The sequence below is a fragment of the Chrysemys picta genome, chromosome 1, assembly GCF_011386835.1.
Source record: "Chrysemys picta bellii isolate R12L10 chromosome 1, ASM1138683v2, whole genome shotgun sequence".
Classification (NCBI taxonomy): domain Eukaryota; kingdom Metazoa; phylum Chordata; order Testudines; family Emydidae; genus Chrysemys; species Chrysemys picta.
Genome location: NC_088791.1, coordinates 312150669 through 312168786, shown reverse-complemented (window position 1 = coordinate 312168786; position 18118 = coordinate 312150669). Strand labels below are relative to the sequence as shown.

At 41.2% G+C, this 18118-nt stretch overlaps 2 protein-coding genes across 22 annotated transcripts in view; both read right to left on the bottom strand.

The window, feature by feature from the left end:
• Window positions 1-595: 595 nt before the first annotated feature.
• LOC112060567 (complement C1q and tumor necrosis factor-related protein 9B) lies at window positions 596-17353 on the bottom strand. The gene is given in 8 exon segments (XM_024111566.3): window positions 596-886; window positions 1982-2121; window positions 2124-2184; window positions 2233-2290; window positions 2420-2503; window positions 2505-2547; window positions 6670-6775; window positions 17315-17353. Coding segments are annotated over 8 exon segments (822 nt in total).
• Window positions 13320-18118, bottom strand: part of SPATA13 (spermatogenesis associated 13) — a 278153-nt gene continuing 273354 nt past the window's right edge. For all 21 annotated transcript variants that reach the window (XM_042845754.2, XM_042845757.2, XM_024111572.3 and 18 more), the window contains one exon: window positions 13320-17613. In XM_042845754.2, the coding sequence (XP_042701688.2) occupies window positions 17432-17613 (182 nt within the window). In that variant the 3' untranslated portion in view covers window positions 13320-17431. The remainder of the gene's footprint in view (window positions 17614-18118) is intronic.

Here is an 18118-nt window from a genome sequence, read left to right as displayed (position 1 = left end):
AAAAGAAGCAGGTCTTAAAGTGGTTTCACTCTTCCCAATTGAAGAGCTGGAAGGGCCAATAAACATGTAGAGGAAAGAAGAGGTGAGCTCTGTCAGTACTACTTGCCCAGGGGGAAAGCAGAGGCTTCTACGGTATGAGTCCCAGTAAGCTCTATCAGTGCTAAATATAGTAACCCATCCATTTTCTTTCTTTGTTTTCTAGGTGCCACAGAAAAATGCTCTGCTGTATTTGTTTATGTCTATGGCCCTGCATTTTGGAATTGCAGTGATTGTTAACACTGGTGACCATTTTAGTTGTGAAGCTAATAACAGTTATGTAATCAAAGGAATGTCTCTTCATCTTAAGGGCACCATAGCAATATACGCATATGAAATACTGAGCAATTGTTACGTGGTCTGGGAAGACAAGTCTAGTGGAAGGACTATGACTGCCTTCACGGTAGACAACTGAGAGTCAAATGTAACCCTATAAGATGTTAATGGGGATACGCTTGCATCTGCGTATAGATTGGATGTTGGATGCAAGTGAGTAATTAGTGATACCTTTCTCACTGGCTGCACTCTGCAAGTGGCAGCAGACAATGCTTCCCTTTGTTCATATGTGAAAACAAATGTGAATAGTTGGATGAAAGTTGGGGTACACACTACTGATATTATAAGCAATGTCCAATATCAAATAGGGGATGTAGAGATTAATTTGTATACCCCTGTTCAAATGTTTACTAGACACATGCAATGTATCAGCTTCACAAACGTTAGATACTTTGGTTCTCAGAATAAGAACAAGTTTTGTGACTATGGAAATGTTACATTCAGTGTTAGGTGCACAGGTAGCATCGATGTAGACGTAAATGTAAACGATACAGGTAAATGGGTTTTCACGGGCCTGTATGGTGTCAGGAAGGTCAAAAAAGTTATTGTTGTTCCTAGACCATATAAAAGTTATATCGGGCCTATGGTGGTTAAGAGGGATGTAAAAAGACTACTGCTGATCAATTCTCTTTACTCCCTGAAAAAAAATTATAATGCCACTTCAGTTAGATATCTCTGCAGTACAGTATAGGTGTGTACCGTATGTAATGCCATTCCCGGTGGGATGGTGCTCCTGGCTGGAAAGCGTCACGATGAGGAACTCTAGACTGAGCAAAAGAGACATCCTAGTTATGATCCTAGGAGGGGTGGGCACTGCCCTAGGTGTTCTTAACACTATAGATAAGGAAATCTTGGCTAGCAAGAGAGGGGCTCTAGGCGCAGATATAGCTTCCCTATCACATCCACTGACAGCATCCCTACATCAATTAAGTGTGATGCAATATAGAATTGCTAGTGTCATGCCAGGATGGTTAAGGCTCCAGAAGCAGGATACTGCAATCTGCCTGGATACTGCTGGCAAATCTGCCCAGTAACCAGAAAAAGTGGGAAAGGACATATGATCAGTGTGAAAATCTATATAAGGCCTTGACACAGAGAGACTGGTTGCTGTCCATCCTAGTGGCAGCCTGTGTCTAAGTCTCATCGGGGGGAAAGCAAGGCTAGCTTGTTAGTACTATAGGACTTGGGGAAAGCAGGGGTAGCTCTGGTAGTACTGAAGGAGGTCTGAGAAGGAGAAGACAGAAGACCCGTGTCACTTACCATTGTTCCTGATGTCCTTGTCGGAGGTGTTCTTGAGCTATGGTTCCTGGGTTCCTGGCGACACTTCCTGTTGTCCACTCTTGTTTTGGGGTTTGGGTTCAGGCTTCATGCCTCTGTTGTGTTAAACCTATTAAGTGGTTTATTAATAAAATCCCTTTTCTATTTAAGTATACCTCTGTGATCGTTTTCACTGCTGGGAAGGTTGGTGGAGGTAGGAGGCTGACAGTGATAGACGCTGGGGGAGGGAGGTGTTCCTAAACTGGGAGGGTCTGATAGTTTTTGATTCCTAACTGCCCAGGCAGTTCAGGAGGAGTAAAGTGTGTAACTCTGAGTGAATTGAGTAACACACAATGTGCAGCATCTTGATCCCATTTTTAACCAGAGCTACTCTTACATTTCTTGAATAAACAGTGATGTGGTAGGTGAAATAGTAAACCGCAGAAAATTTGCAGGTAAATTTCCCAGTAGCTGGGTTTGGCTAATGGTTTGGCCATTATACATCTCCATGTGAAACTTGATTGGAATATGGGCAGGGGGGAAATTTAATAGCAACTGTATGACCTACATTCAAGGCACTTCTTGGCATGAGTGGGGTATCACTATGTTTCTTTTGTCCCCTTTCCAGTCCTTTTCCCCCTGAACTCCTGGATTATCAGACCTCCAGTAACTCATTTAGGATCTGAATTACCAATGGAACCCAGCAAACCAGTTACAACTGAATGCCGAATTTTACCCTTCATCCCTTTTGGGCCCACGGGACCAACTTTTTATCCTCTTCTGTCCTTACAGTCTGAGCTCTCCTTTTTGACCTTTGTCCTGTACAGTTCCAGCAATTCCATTTGGTCCCAGTTGCCCAGGTCATCCTCTCCTTTTGATCTCCTTTGTTTCCCTTCTCTTCAACTCTGTCATCAGTTCCTAAATGAAAAAGGAAGGACATTTTCTTATAATCGTACACCAGGTTACCGAGGCACATCACTAAGTTTGAGCACATAATTTGTAGATATTGAAGAATTGTTTCTGCACAGTACAGTGAGGAGTGTCACACATAAAAGTTCAAGATAAAAAGTAATGGCGAACTTCCTCCTGCATTAATGAGAGATCAGCTGCACAGCTAGCTAGTGACAGGAATAATGGCAAAGAAGGGAGTGTGCAGCTGAGTACTTCATTCATGCTGAGGATTGCACTGAACGTCCTAGTCACCTCAAACACAAACATTCTCTGCCCATACATTCTTTTTTACCCTATGACTTTCAGAGTAAGGGAATTGGCTCATGATAGGCTTGAGACTTCCATTCAGGAGGACTACATATAGCACTCGGTTGTTCTGTGTTTGTACAGTGCCTAGCACTATGGTGCCCTGATCAGTGATTGGGCTCCCTGTATGTTACCTTAATACAAATAATACATTATTATTTCTTCCTGCATGTACCCTCCTTTTACACTTGCAATGAAGCACAGCAATCTTGAACAGCCTCCTGTTTATTGCACAAGGACTTCCAGGATCAGGGTCTCAGTGCTCAGCCTTACTTGTTCACGTCTAGCCTCTGCACATACTGTACTTTCTCCCTGCCCGGTACATTATGGGCCTGATTCAAAGCCCATTGAAGGTCATAGGATGTTTTCCATTGACTTAAGGGGCTTTGGGTCAGACTATTTTATTTAAGCATTAACTTATTTTCATTTAAAAGTAAGTCAAGTCATGAAAAGGGGCTTGGCCAGTGGTGTCATAACAACATACTGTCCTGTTAGGCAGAGTATACAGATCTCAGGCAGACATTCAGACTCCTGTTCCATGGACCTAGTAAACCTCAATTCTGTAACTGTTCTATGATGGGCAAATGTTGAAACAATCTTTACCATAATCTCAAGGGAGCTCATGAAATGGTGGGATAGCAAATTATGAGCAATCAGCCCAGGAATGATTAAAGGAAAAAGAGGCTGTCCTGTATTAAAAGGATGGATGTGATCGTACATGAGCCAAGGTAACTATCCTCTTCTCCTTCACTATTCAGTGGGGCTTGAGAGCACTTATTTCAAAGTATAATATTGTAGATAATGGGCCCAGTCCAGTTCCTATTGCAGTCAGTGGCAAAATTCCCCTTGGCTTCAAAGGGAACAAGACTAACTCTAATGTCTGCAAATGCAAATATAAATTTGCAATATACAGTATAGAGAGTGATACAGACACCACAAATCAGTTCGGACAGTTACAGCAGAGTGGTAACCATTAAAAAGTCAACAATTGCCAAGAGACTCCATACAATCATCACAGTTATTTTAAGAATAAGAAAACAAACCTGTGGTATTTGAGATACCACAACATAGTAAATGTTGGTAAATGGTGGGTTTTTAAAGGCAACTGCACTAATAGATGGGAATTTACTGGAAAGAAATGAGTATTTTTGCCCTCTATTTTCACTTTTCAACCCCTCTTTGATTTCCTGGAGCCCCATTGTATGAGAAAACCAGAAGGTAATCAACAGTGATCTGCATTTTAAGAAGCCAATGACAAGCTTCTTTTGTATGTAGATTTTAGATGAATATTTTGTATTCTGCCATAGTTGGTACATTGAAAGAATAGGGGCATGGTGGAAGGAGCTTATCTGGGAACTATAGAACATTTCATAGTGTGAGTACCAAGATGATAAATTAGTCACTCTCCAAATTAGTTCAGTTCCAGTCCTCCCGTGCCAGTTAGATCAAATTAGATTTGATTCTGCAGAATACATTTTCTTTTGATGTTGATAATTTTCTGATAAATAAGGAGATGCTGGGTTTTGTTATGTAGTCAACAGCCCAATCCAGAACTACCTGGCACTTCTGGAGATCCCATGTGGTGACACGGGGGCCCAGATCCACAAAGGAACTTAGGTGTTGTAACACTGAGGGTTTGTCTACACTGGCGCTTCGTTGGCAAAACTTTTGTCGTTCAGGGGTGTTAAAAAAAACACCCCGAATGACAAAAGTTTTACTGAGGAAAAGCGCCGGTGTGAACAGCGCTTTGTCAGCAGGAGCTCTCTGACAAACAGCATCTACACTGCGTGCCTTTTAGTAGCACAGCTGTAGCGGCACAGCCGTGTCGCTAAAAGCCTTGTAGTGTAGCCATAGCTTAAGTGTCCTGGCACCTAACTTTTAGGTGCCTAGAAAATCATAACACCACTGCAACCCACAAAGCCTGAGATAGGTGTCTAGGCTCCCTGTACAATGAATGGGAAGAGATAGCACCTGAGACTGCAATCCACGTAGCCAGCATGCTAGGCAAGGAACTGCCCAAGCTAGCCAATGGGACATGCCAACCAGAGGGGGAGTTCTAAGCCCCACCCTCTCTGGAGATAGGTAGCTGAACACCTTTCTTCCCCTGGCTTGTGGACTGAAAGCAGAGCTAGGTGCCCATGTCATGTTCGGGGCCCAAAACAAAATGGTGGGAGGAGGAGCCATTCCCATATAACCTTCAGCTTAGTGGACTGGGTACTCATTCAGGATGTGGAAGACCCCAAGTTCAAGTTACCCCTCCTCCTGAAAGGGAGAAGGGATTTGATTAGGGATCTGCCACCTCTCAGGTGAGTGCTCTAGGCTATAGAGTCATTCTAACTCTTTCACTGGCCCAATTAATATTTCATTAGTCAATTCTAATTAAAGGTGAACAACTTCAATAGGAGAAACTGAGGGAGACCTACATCAGAATATTCCATAGTCCAACGGTTAGAGCATCACCTGAGAGGTGGCAAATCCCTGTTCAAATCCCTTCTCCCCCTCAGGAGGAAGGGGGAGTTGAACAGGGAGTCTTCCACATCCTGGATGAGGACCCTAACCACTGAGCAATAGATTAAGAGGGGGGGTTCTCCTGCTCCCCTCCATCCCGGCCTGCCAAATACACAAACCAGATGGGCTGCTACCTGGGCAGCCAAATGCCTACCCGTCCTGGTGTGTGAATTGTTTTTGGGATTAGGCAGGAGATAGGCGACCTGCTGCCTATCATGAGGCAGCACCGCGCAAACGCAGGTGCGAGATAAGCATTCAGGCACCTAGAGTGATGCTTCAGTGCACATTATTCAGAGGCAAAGACTTGGTCACCAAGTGAATATTGTTGCCTATGGAGTTAGGCGGCAGCCAAACAGGAATTTTATGGATCACAGTGGTGCCTAAAAATAGGACTTAGGTGCCTACATACCTTTGTGGATCACATCCTAGGAGCCAAGGCCCGGATCAGGAAAGCAATTAAGCACATGCTTAACGTTAATTTAATGCATTCACTTCCATGGGATTTAAGCACGTGCTTATGTGCTTTCATGAACAGAGAGATTCTTTCCTGTATTGGGGCCCAAAAGCTATGTTAGCCTATCTGAGGTTTAAAGAACTGGGGGAACTATCAGAGATCAGTCAGCATGCAGACGAGCAAAGAGTTACCTCTGGCTTCAATCTCTTTTATAGCCTGCAAGAACACAATGGGCCTGCTCCTGCTCTCACTTACACAAGTTTTTGACAAGTGTAGCTCCACTGAAGTTACTGGAATACCTGCTGATTTACTCCAACTTACTGAGCTCAGGATCAGGCCCTACAAATTTACATTTAAGATGTCAGATAAAGAGAGTTTTCCTGTCATTCCACACACCTTGTCACATTGTGCAAGTGATTTCACATTTTTTCCTCTGTTTTAAGTTCTTCACTGGGACACACCTGATATTTATGTATTAGTTGGTTTTCAGATTGCAAAATATGACCTTCTACGTTTTCAAACGGTCTTAAAAATGTACGCAAAATAAACTAAAGAATAAAGTCCTTTTTGTGGCTATTTGCTTTTGCTTTTTACAGCTAATCTCTACCCATGAATTACTTTCATTATTAGTTCTTTTCTTGCATTTCTATATACAAAAGCAAGCATCTGGAAGAGAGTCTGAAGTGTGTTTTGAAAGCTGGATTGAAAATGCTAGCTAATATAGCTCTTGCTTTAAGTGCTGAGTCATTCAAAACAAGGAAGGTTGCCAACAACCTGATACAATATTAGTCATGTTAACAGCAAAATAGGTAGCTTGGTACCTGTATGCCCTTTGTCATCCTTTGATCTACCTCATCCATCACAGCCAGGTGAGCCATTGTGTCCAGGGTTCCCGGGGACTCCAGGATGCCCTTGAAAGTAGCTGTCCTGTTTTCATGCTGATTACAATAGCCAGCAGTATAATCCAGAGTTTTGTTTTTTGGAGGTTATGTGAATTTGGCTGAACGATTCAAGAAATGAAAATGAAATCGCCCTGATCTGTCTGTCTCCCCCTGTTGTCTCTTGTCTTAAACGTAGACAGTAAGATCTCTGGGGGAGGAACCGTCTTTTTGTTCTGTGCCTGTGCAGCACCTTGCACAATCACTGTTATCAGAGGGAATCACAGGCACTCTGCCCTTTCCGGGATCAGGCCAGTAAATTGCATTTCAGTACAAACCCCACAATCTGAACATAGTTTCTACCTAATCCATACCCTGACTGGGTCAAAAATCAACCTGGTTTCATAGATATTGGTGAAAGTGACCTGAGTTTGAAGTTTGTAATAAAATCCCAATGCAGGTAATTATGATCACCTTTCAAATTTTGTTGAACAGCTATCTCACACTTCTAAAAGGAAAGCGTAAACATTTCTACTCCTCGACTCCTGCCATACTAGCCCTAAAAGCTCAGTTCTAGGGAATAAAAAAAAAAGCTATTAATACCATTAGAATTTAAAATATGGGGAAAGAGAAGTCAATCTTTCTCATTTTAGCATTTTGGGGATGACTAATTCATAACATCTACAGCTGGCAAAATAGTGATATTAAAATAGAACCACTGCACATTCCTAGTATGAGAATAATTAACTGTTCTTTTACTGCCCAGATCTCTATCCTAGTCTCATGGAAGGAGTCAACAGCCAGACTCCCACTGACTTCGAAGGGAGCAGGATCTTGAGCCTTTATCTATATATTTAAGATCGACAGTACTAACCTGTGTACACTGGCAAATATAAATTTGAATTCTTTGCTTCAGCTAGATCAGATATTTACTTCTAAAATGCTCTTCATTATGTATTTAATGAGTGGACTATAAGGACTCCAAGAAGTGATTTCCCCACCCAGCCATGCCTTAAAGACAAACAAGCAACAGGAGTTAAGCCAACGAAAACTGTATTAACATAAAATAAGGCAGTAACATGGAGGAAAATGTAATAATAATGCTACTGTTCAGCCCATTAGACTGAGTGAAAAGATGAACTTCTGAGCCTTGCATGTTTGTGCTACGTGAATATGATCAGTGATATAGTACTCCTTGGTACAGGCTATTTATAGAAATCACCACAAAGTCCTATTTCCCTGAACAGCAGTATGTAAGAATATACAGAACACAGGTAGTTTCCTTGCTCAAAAATCCCCAAGTAAGCCACTCCGTCTAGCCCTGTGCCCAAGGAGATGCTGCCTCCCTGCTGCTACTTACTTTCAGGATCACACACAACTGCCTCTTCTGGCTTAGTCATACAATCTGCAACCAACCCCTGCATTTGGCATCCCTAGGGAACCCTGGAGCTCCACAACTCCCTCTGGGCTTCATGCTCTGACCAGGTGGCTTGGGCCATTAGCCTCACAACACCTGCCTATAGTTACCCTTTCAGGAGAGAGTCTCTCCTGCCTTAATGCCTCTTAATGGAGGCCCACTGCAGTATATTAATAATGAATATCCAATTCATTACCTTACCTCTGAATGCTGCTGGCGTTTGTTGGGTGAGAGCCTGATTTTGCAATGCTTATGCACAGCATTCCAGTTAGACTTTAAAGAGTTAGTCTTGGATCTATTGTTATTATTTATTGGTTGTACTGTAGAACCCAGAGACTGTCATCAATATCAGGCCACCATTGTGCTACACAAATGTACTGTAAAAGAGTCCCTGCCCCAAGTACCTTACAAGCTAAATAGGGTTGAGACTTGACAGCAGGGGAACGTAGGACCCCTAACAAAGGAGTAGGGGGCCAAAAGAGTGACAGTCATGAGACCACAGGGTTGCAAATATTAGCAAGTGTATAATATGGAAGTAACTTAATGGTTTGGTTTGTTTGTTTATAAAGGAGTAAACTGAGCGAACAAGAAATTTTAATTAATAACTAAACAGGCTACCTAACTCATTCAAGCATGAGTCAAAGCAGTCATGCTATTAGAGCAGGGGTAGGCAACCTATGGCACGCATGCTGAAGGTGGCACGCGAGCTGATTTTCAGTGGCACTCACGCTGCCTGGATCCTGGCCACCGGTCTGGGGTCCTCTGCATTTTAATTTAATTTTAAATTAAGTTTCTTAAACATTTTAAAAACCTTATTTACTTTACATACAACAATAGTTTAGTTATATATTATAGACTTATAGAAAGAAACCTAAAAACATTAAAATGTATTACTGGCACGCGAAACCTTAAATTAGAGTGAATAAATGAAGACTCGGCACACCACTTCTGAAAGGTTGCCAACCCCAGTATTAGAGCATAGTATTGCTGAGTAATCAAGGTGGCCATAACTTGGTGTTTTAATTGTGTTGTATTAACAACTGCTGCTTTCTATGAGCCTGATAGAAGTAGAGTGACTGAGCAGCATTGGGTTCACAGATGCTAAATGTGAGCAATGAAAGACAAAACATATGTGTATTATCAGAAGTTAGTGTGTCACAGGAAATGGACACAATTCACCCCCCTGGTGCAAGAGGCTGGAAATTACTACGCCCAATGGGGATTCACGCGCTGCAGGGACATGATGAGTCTTTTCAGTAAAGAAAAAGATGCATCCGAAGAAGTGAGGTTTTTACTCACGAAAGCTTATGCCCAAATAAATCTGTTAGTCTTTAAGGTGCCACCAGACTCCTTGTTGTTTTTGTAGATACAGACTAACACGGCTACCCCCTGATACTTCAGTAAACTGAACCAATTAAAAAGCTCAGATCAGTGTAGGAATGTGTTCCTCCCTAATCACAAGCCTTGAAGAACGGCAAACTGTTCCCTTGGCAATGAGGCAGGAGTGACCTTGTTCTAGCGCCTATGTTTGGGAAACTTATTTGGCTGATTTGATTGTTCCCTCGCAGCTGGCATTCACGCGCTCAAGAGATGGGTTCGTTATCTTATGTGCATGTATACTGCCTGGCTTTTCTATGCGCAAGATTTGTACCAATGAGAAGGGTTGTAAGCAGGGAAGTGTAAAGAATAAAAGCCCCAGGAAAAGTTCCTGGAGGTAGAGGGGCTTTTCGGCTACCACAGACCTGGTGTTCTGTTTCCTTTCCTGCGTCGTCACCACAGATCAGAACAGTTGAATAGTTTCAGAAAGGATTGTATCACCATCTTGTGGCAATATCAAATATTACTGGCAATATGCTGCAGTATCTAATGGCTTGATCTACCTTTGATATGACACAGTGTGCTTCAAGAAACATGTTCTGCTTTCTCTGAATGAAGTTCCATGGCCTGTCTTCATGCTAATGAAAAGCAGAAATGGTAGCAAACAACAAAACATCCATCTTCTCCATACCTATTGGCCAGTTACTTGGCATTTTCCCAAGATCTATTACATTCAGTCTCCTCTCTTTTATACAGTGTTTTGGTTAATAAAATCCATGCATTGATGCTGGCGTAGTGCTCTACTAGGAGTGCTCTATACAGCCTAACTTGATTTCCACTCCTGCGGCTCCCTTTCTAAGCGAAAAGAGATTGTGAATAGTGTAAAGGCCACGCACTCCACCTCTGAGAGACAAGAGTGCCTTGAATCATTAATAACCACAACCTTGATGGGCTCCCAGACTGAAGCCAGTCCCATTCAGAGTTTCAGCTGGAAAAATGAAGGCTGTGATGCAGGAGCCAAATGTTAGACCCAGCTCTTTTGTACAACTGCACCTGCAATAACCCTGAAAAATTGGCCAGAAATAGTTAAATAATAACCAAAAATCCACCATGTGCACTCAAATGACATAGTTTGGAAAGGGCAGGAGAATACAGTTCTTCGGATTGAATGTTGTTTTAATTTATTTTGTTAGCAACTGACTATAATGCTGATGAGCAGGGACTACATGGGTAACAACCATGAAAGATAAAGATATGATAGAACAGTCTCGGTTGGGATCCCTGACTGCTTCTGTAATAAAATAATAAGAATGCAAGGAACATTTGCATAGGGATTTTACTCTGATTTCATGAGTGATGCTGAATTTTGTTATACTGATCCAGGACCTACCAGTGCAGAATAGACCATGAGGAGAGAGGAGCTGGCTGCCAGACAATACTCCGTGTATAGTCTCCAGGCCAAGTTCAAGCCGGTTACCTAAACTCTTTCACCCAGTGTCCAAATTCACCTTATCTTAATTTCTGGATCTCCTTCCTCATGTCCTAAAGCCCAGACACAGGGATACTGCACTCCAGCCTCTCTCTCCTGGCCTCAGAGGGGCTTAGTGCTAGTGCTCTTCCTTCCCCCAGCAGCAGTTTCAATATTTTGAAAATCACAAGGAAGGAGAAATCCTTTCTAACAGAGGTCGGCAACCTTTCAGAAGTGGTGTGCCGAGTCTTCATTTATTCACTCTAAGGTTTCACGTGCCAGTAATACATTTTAACATTTTTAGAAGGTCTCTTTCTATAAGTCTATAATATATAGCTAAACTATTGTTGTATGTAAAGTAAAAAAGGTTTTTAAAATGTTTAAGAAGCTTCATTTAAAATTAAATTAAAATGCAGAGCCCCCCGGACTGGTGGCCAGGACCCAGGCAGTGTGAGGGCCACTGAAAATCAGCTTGCATGCCGCCTTCGGCACGCGTGCCATAGGTTGCCTACCCCTGCTTTGTAAGTTCTTCACAATGCTCTTTTCTTCCTTGTGAAATGCAGGTGGATTTTTTGGCCTTACAAGGGCAGCTATGCCCCTCTCTTTGCTAACCTCTTTTCTTCTCACACACACAGCTCTGAACTTTGCTGTCACAATACCCCTGTAATGTACAAGTCAGTAACCCTTTACTGGCCTGCAAAGTATCTGTCATGTTATTGGCACTATCTGAATAACACAACACGTTAAAATGCGCTATCAAGTAAAAAACATCCCAGGTCACAAATTACACTCCCAAAGTAAAATTTAACATAAAGACAAAAGAGAAGGAAACAGATAGCAGGTAGATGGAAGGTACAAGTGATCATCAATTTGCATGGGCGCTGTGTTGATCTGCTGAGGGCTTGCTGTGTAAATGATAGATTCTGCCACATACCCATTTCTTTTGTACTGAAATCTTGTGATGGGATGTACCTGGCCCTTTGAGGCCCCCCCTGCTGGAGGCCTCATGGTCCCCAGGAAAGGTTTCAATGGCACACGGGAGACCCAGGCTTTGAAAGGCCCATGTAATTCTCATTTTCTGGGACAGCCAAATGGTGGAAGTCAAAGGTTCAATCTTTGAGAGGAAGGGAAAGGAATTTGCAAGCCCTTCCATTCTGCCAACACGAGAGCAGGTCAGAATATTGTTGACATGAAATTTCTGTGACATATGCTCTTTCAAAGACAACATTTTGTGGCGATTTAGTCAAAAATGGTGGGGTTTTTTGTTCTGGGGGAGACTCTCCCTCCACTCTGTAGCCTGCTGGCTAGGGATGTGGGACTTAAGTCCTGTCAGGGACCATGGGTCTTGCACCCTGCCCCACAGGGCTCTTAGGAGTTAGGCAGTCCCAACCTGCCATCCTGGGACCTGCTAAGGGCTGCTAGAGTAACAGAGCTGAACTCTAAGAGGACTGCAGTCCTAGGCTCTGATTGATATAACCCTGGGGGACTGGATTGGTCCCCAGCCTCAATTTAACCCAAACACAGGAACAGAAAGTTGTCCATGCAACTGTGTTCTTCCTGCTCAGGGCGGCTTCCCTGGCAATACCTGTTCCTGCTGCTAATCTCCTGGTAACCTGACCCTGCCTCTTGACAACTGACTCCCATTTTGTCCTCTGACCTGGTATATGACCCGGCCTGACTCCCAAATCCTGCTCCAACCACTAAATCAAACTGCCCACATCCCGGTTGTGATAAGTCCCTTCTGCGCCTGACGCAAAGCAATCTGGGATGCAAAACTCTGCTCTGAATCAGGCACAGCAGGGATTTGAACCTGGGTCTCCTACATCTCTACTCACTGTCCAGCCGACAGCATGCATGTGAATGCACACATACACACACCTCCCCTGACATAATTCCATTTTAGAAAAAATGTTCAAAATTTTGTTTTTATTCCCACCTGGAAGGGAAAATTTTGAAACCCCAAAAGTTGCTGCAAAATGAAATTATCCTCTGTTCAGCACCAATTTCATTAGTACCAGAAAATGCTACGCTTATATTTACTTCCAAGGGGTACTGATGGGTACTGTCTGTCAGATGAAAGCTGGCAAGGAGCAATGATGGTAGAGACACATAGTTGGGGCAAAACCAGGTTTAAAATATTTTCTTAATGATGAGGAGTTAAACTCTGGAGTCAAACTTAAGTGGTTTTGTTTAAAATTAGTCCAGGCTATACAGTGTAGGTGGGTACAATCATAAAACCAATAGAGGAGAATATGACATTTTTGCTCTAAAGAAATGTGATAATAGAAGTATTTAAAACCCCTGTGAAAAGACAGACAAAAAAACCAGCCACCAACATTTTTTAAAACTGCACAATATAATTTTATAAGACAAACTGCTGAGGAATATCAGTTTTGTCCATTATTTAATTAAAACATACTGTAAGAACAAAATAATGCAAATGTAGGTTTGTACTCATTTCCAGAAAATAGATTCATTTTGACAAACCACGTATTAAGCGGAAATAAATCTTGCAACACACTGATTACTTCAGAACAAGTCACCGCAGTCCTATACATTGTACTTTAGCTGTCAACAGCCAATTCATCTGTTCTGTAGCCATGACACTTGATTTACGTGTAACAGCACGCAGATGGTAAGATGCACAAAGCATGTACATAAGATAAAATGTTACAAAAACATTTGTCAAGTAAAATACATATGCAAGTCATCTCTAATATTTACAACAAAGAGTCTTAAATTACAGGATCATTCAGAAGGCATCTCGTAAATACAAATGCCACAGACATAGAAAAAGAAAGGCAGTCAATGAAAGGTAATGTATTTGTTATGGCGAAGAACCTTTGGCTCCCAAACTCCAAGTTATGATCATTTAAAAAATAACTAAATGTGGAATATTTGTGTATTCTATCTTCAAACTCCTTCACTGCTTTTCACTGTTAAAAATCAATGTGAAATTCAGCATGGCAAAAGCCACTTGTAAAACAAACTTATTTTGTAGTAAGATCAAAACTCTTAGATGCAGTTACGTTTTGGCATTATCCCAACCCAAAGGAAACACATTCAAGGAAGATTGTTTTAATGCTTTTCAGGCATAAAAGTCTGAGGTTATCTGCTCAATAGGTAATAAGGAAGGCTCTCCCCAGCCTGTGCTTTACCTACATGAGGCACAGCTGTGCTTAATTGTTGCATTAGAACATGAAATAACTTAAAGCAAAGAAAAATAGGATGACATTAATAGCTATTGAATTCTGATTTTTCTATTGATATGCACATGAAAAGCCATTTCATCAGGAGTCAGACAATGACAAGGTTCTTTTCAAGGTAGATTTTGATAAACTACTACCCATCATATTTAATTTGCAACTGTTCTCCCATGAAGACTCTACAATCATGCTGAACTTCTTGGTTAATAGGTGCTTTGATTGTTGGATAATGTAACTGAGTGTTTAACTATGATATCTTCAAAACCCTGTGATGGAGTCTCCCTTTGGCCCATTTTGTGTCATTCTGCCATCAGGTGAGCACATTCTTAGACCACGGATGAATAAATTAGCCAATAAAATGTACATAAACATGCCATATTGATCTCTCTTTTTCCCACCTGGTGCAAGATTAGGCTGCATGGAAAGACACACAGAAGATGATAAATAAACCAGATGCATATGCAATATACTGTACATAAAACCTATCCTGAATAATCTGCATCATGAAATGCTTTGCCTTGCATCTCATTGAAATGAATGAGGTTCTCCTGAAGAAAGGAACTTGTGCGTCCAAAAGCACATTCAAACCTTTGCCTTCATTTCCAAGGCTAAGCACCGCTATGCAAAGAAGAGTCTTTGTAGGTACTCACATGCCAGTAAGTACATTCAGAAATCTAACTTGCTTTCCAGTATTGCCACAGGGACTAGCTTTTTGGAGTGGAATAGTTTTTATCTAAGACAAGTGTGTAACCATGGATGTGCCTCTCAAACTCTTTAGGCTCATGCCAGCATGACATAGAAAGCTGATGGGGTGGAGGAACAGCTGGGTGTACAATGCAGCCCAGGAGTCTTTTCCTGTGTCTAGGGCAAAACTTTCCAAATGTGTGTGGTGAAGCTAGGACTTCAAAAACGTCTGCTTGCCTACTGCATGTGCGTAACTTGCACTCGTACAGCAGTACTGGGCAACTGTGCAGACAAATGGCTACTGAGAAATACAACATGGCTACCCATTTTAGTGGGAGCACAAGTGTAGGTTCCTTCATCTGGAAATACAGTCCTTATACTTACACTGAACATTCAGAATTATCTTTAAAAAATCTGAAAGGAGTTGGCTTATATTATACAGACATTAAAAAAATACCCAGCAAGTTGTTTCGCTGGCTTTCCCGCACACTTTTTTTCAAATTGGATCATTGTTTAGAAAAAAATGCCTGTGAATAATTTGATCTGCCATGAAGCAGTTCTCAAACATTTCAAGTTTTCACCTTACTAATAAATAGGAAAAAAGCACAAGCACTAAGGTTTACCACACACTGGACAATTCAGTTTAACATCAGCAGATCTTCCCAGTTGTTGATAAGCTAAGTACAGAAGGCATTTCAAATGTACTGTTCCCAAAATGCATTACTTAAAGTTAAAACCACTTGTTAGTAAAAGGTCATGTATGTATTCATCGAAAATTGAAGTGTAAGTATTTTTCTAACACATCTATTGACAAACATTTATTGGTGTGCATCCTCAGTGAGCTTGTTCATGCTTTGTAGAAGCTACTATGGTTATTAAATTATTTTACACTCCAACTTTTGGACTCTACAAGACTGGCTACAAGTAAAAATAGAAAGAGTAACGACAGCAGAGTTTAAAATAAGGCTTTTTACATTGTCAATAAGATGCCTGCCCATTAACCTATTATTTGTTCTTCACATATTTTTACACATTCATGGCAAAGAAGATTTTGTTCATTTGTCAAAGAACACTCCTGGAACTGCCTTTATTATTAGATAATGCCCCTAATCAGCAGCATAGGAATCTTGTAATGGTAAAATATTTGAAATAAATCCTTTACAAACCAGTGCTGAAACCTATGGAGTCTCTCCTCCATACTTTTTAATAACTCTCATTAGCATTAATGAGAACTACACATGACCACTGGGAAAAATCAGTGCTGCCAGTTCCAAGATCCTATTTTCTCATACTGGATTTTTTTAAAGGTATTCTTTCAAATCAAACCATATATTACAGATCCTGGCCAGAGCTGACCTTAGCGCAAAAAAAAAAAAAAAAAAAGTCATCCTTCTCCAAGAGAAACTGATGGTTCTCAGTCAAAGCCCATTTCTGATTCCACCAACATCTTTTGTCCATACTGGTGGCATCTTCTCTTTAGCATTTTGAAGTAATAAAAACCCACTGTCACTTCACTGATGTGTAAGAGGCTCAGAATCAAAGACAGCTTCAGGAACTTGATGGAAACTTTTGTTACAGTTCATACACTTTAAATTCCATCCATATACAACTTTCCACTTAAAGTGTGAATTGTATAACCAAAGCTATCTAGTGCCAGCAGTCTCTCATGGTTCCTTAACTTTGCATTTTTGTATGTTCACATTATCTTCATTTGATTAAAAAAACAAAACACTTTAGTTTTTATACTGAAACACAGGCATACTGGAATTACAGAGAAGAGTGTCACAGGATAAGAGGTGTGGGCAAGAAATGAAATGTATATGGAAGTGCATACTAGAATGCAGTATGGTGCCTTGGTTGGAAAGAATCATTTGGTGGGTCCTTCCTCTTTCCAGTCCTTGTATGCAGTAAATACATAAATCCTTGCAGTCTTTTTTGTTCATTTTCCGTAATATGGAGTCAAAAAATGTCTCTGTTCTAACCTAGAAGATAAGGCCTTGCGGGACTTCCTATTGCCATTTGGCAAATGTAAAGAAACATTGAAAAAGACAGGAAGTATTAAGGTCCACTAGTTTCTGCATCCACATCAAGTTAAATCAGGTGGGATTCACTCACCTGATCCTGATGGATGACCCCTGCTCAGTGATCCAAAGGAAGAGAAAAATCTCCTAAAGTCCCTTGCCAATATGCCCTGAGGGAAGAATTCCTTCCTAATCCTAAATTTGGCCATCAATTCACTATTAAGAAAAATGAAATGTTCAAATGACCCTACCATTAATGCAGTGCGACTAAAAAGAGAGATTAGATGCTGCTACTATAGGATAACAGCAATTTGCCTTCGTCACCAAGTGATGTGCTCCTCATTAGCAATGCTTATTGACGCATGTCAACATTTACTTCAGAACCATCTGGATTCTTCATCATAGAACCTCATGAACTTCATTTTCCTTCTAGACAAAGGTGATATTTTTGGCTCAGGCAGAGCTAGGTCTTTACCTCCAAAAGAGAGAATTCATGGTTTTCCAGCTCAAACATGTTCAACTATGTCCCAAAGGTTCTTCTCAGGAAGACATCTCTCCTTCAGCCAACGTCCTTCCAATGACTTTGGCCCTCTCATTTCTTGAATGGGGTAAGTTTATTGAAGGTGTGCCAGAAAAGGGATGGCTTTCGTTTGGGTTCTGCCAGGGCAAAGACCTGCTGCTGTGGAATGCTGGTGGGGACAGTGATGTGGCGTTGATGAATAGGATGTAAACTCTGGTGTGGAGGCGGCATGGGACATCCATTATAACTTATACCTACAGAAGGAAAAAATGAAGAATGTGTGAGACAAATGACAAAGTAATCAACCCAGAGAAAATGCACAGAGCATATGGGCCAAATGCAGCTCTCAATGAAGTCTGAAACTTGCCATCATAGTCAATAGGAGTAGATCAGATCTTATCATATCTGACTTTCCACTTTTCTATTTTGGTCTTAATTTTGATTGGGTAAAAGACAAATAATTGTATGACTTCAAATAACTTTACAGTATTGTCCAGAAAATCAGCAGTAGTTTCACAAAACCAGACAACATGTGCAGGAGCATTGCGCTTTTAAGAGGAAAGATGGTTAATGTAGCAGATACTTTGACTTTTTAAGCAATAGCTGGGTAATATTATGTAAAATGTTCTGACTGGTGAAGAAAAGGTACCTTGGAAGGGAAAATAGTTTTCCAAGGTAATGCTCTCTGACTTTGACATTTGAGTATTGAGATCACAATCTCCTGATCAATATTTTACAGCCATTGACCTGAAAATCTGG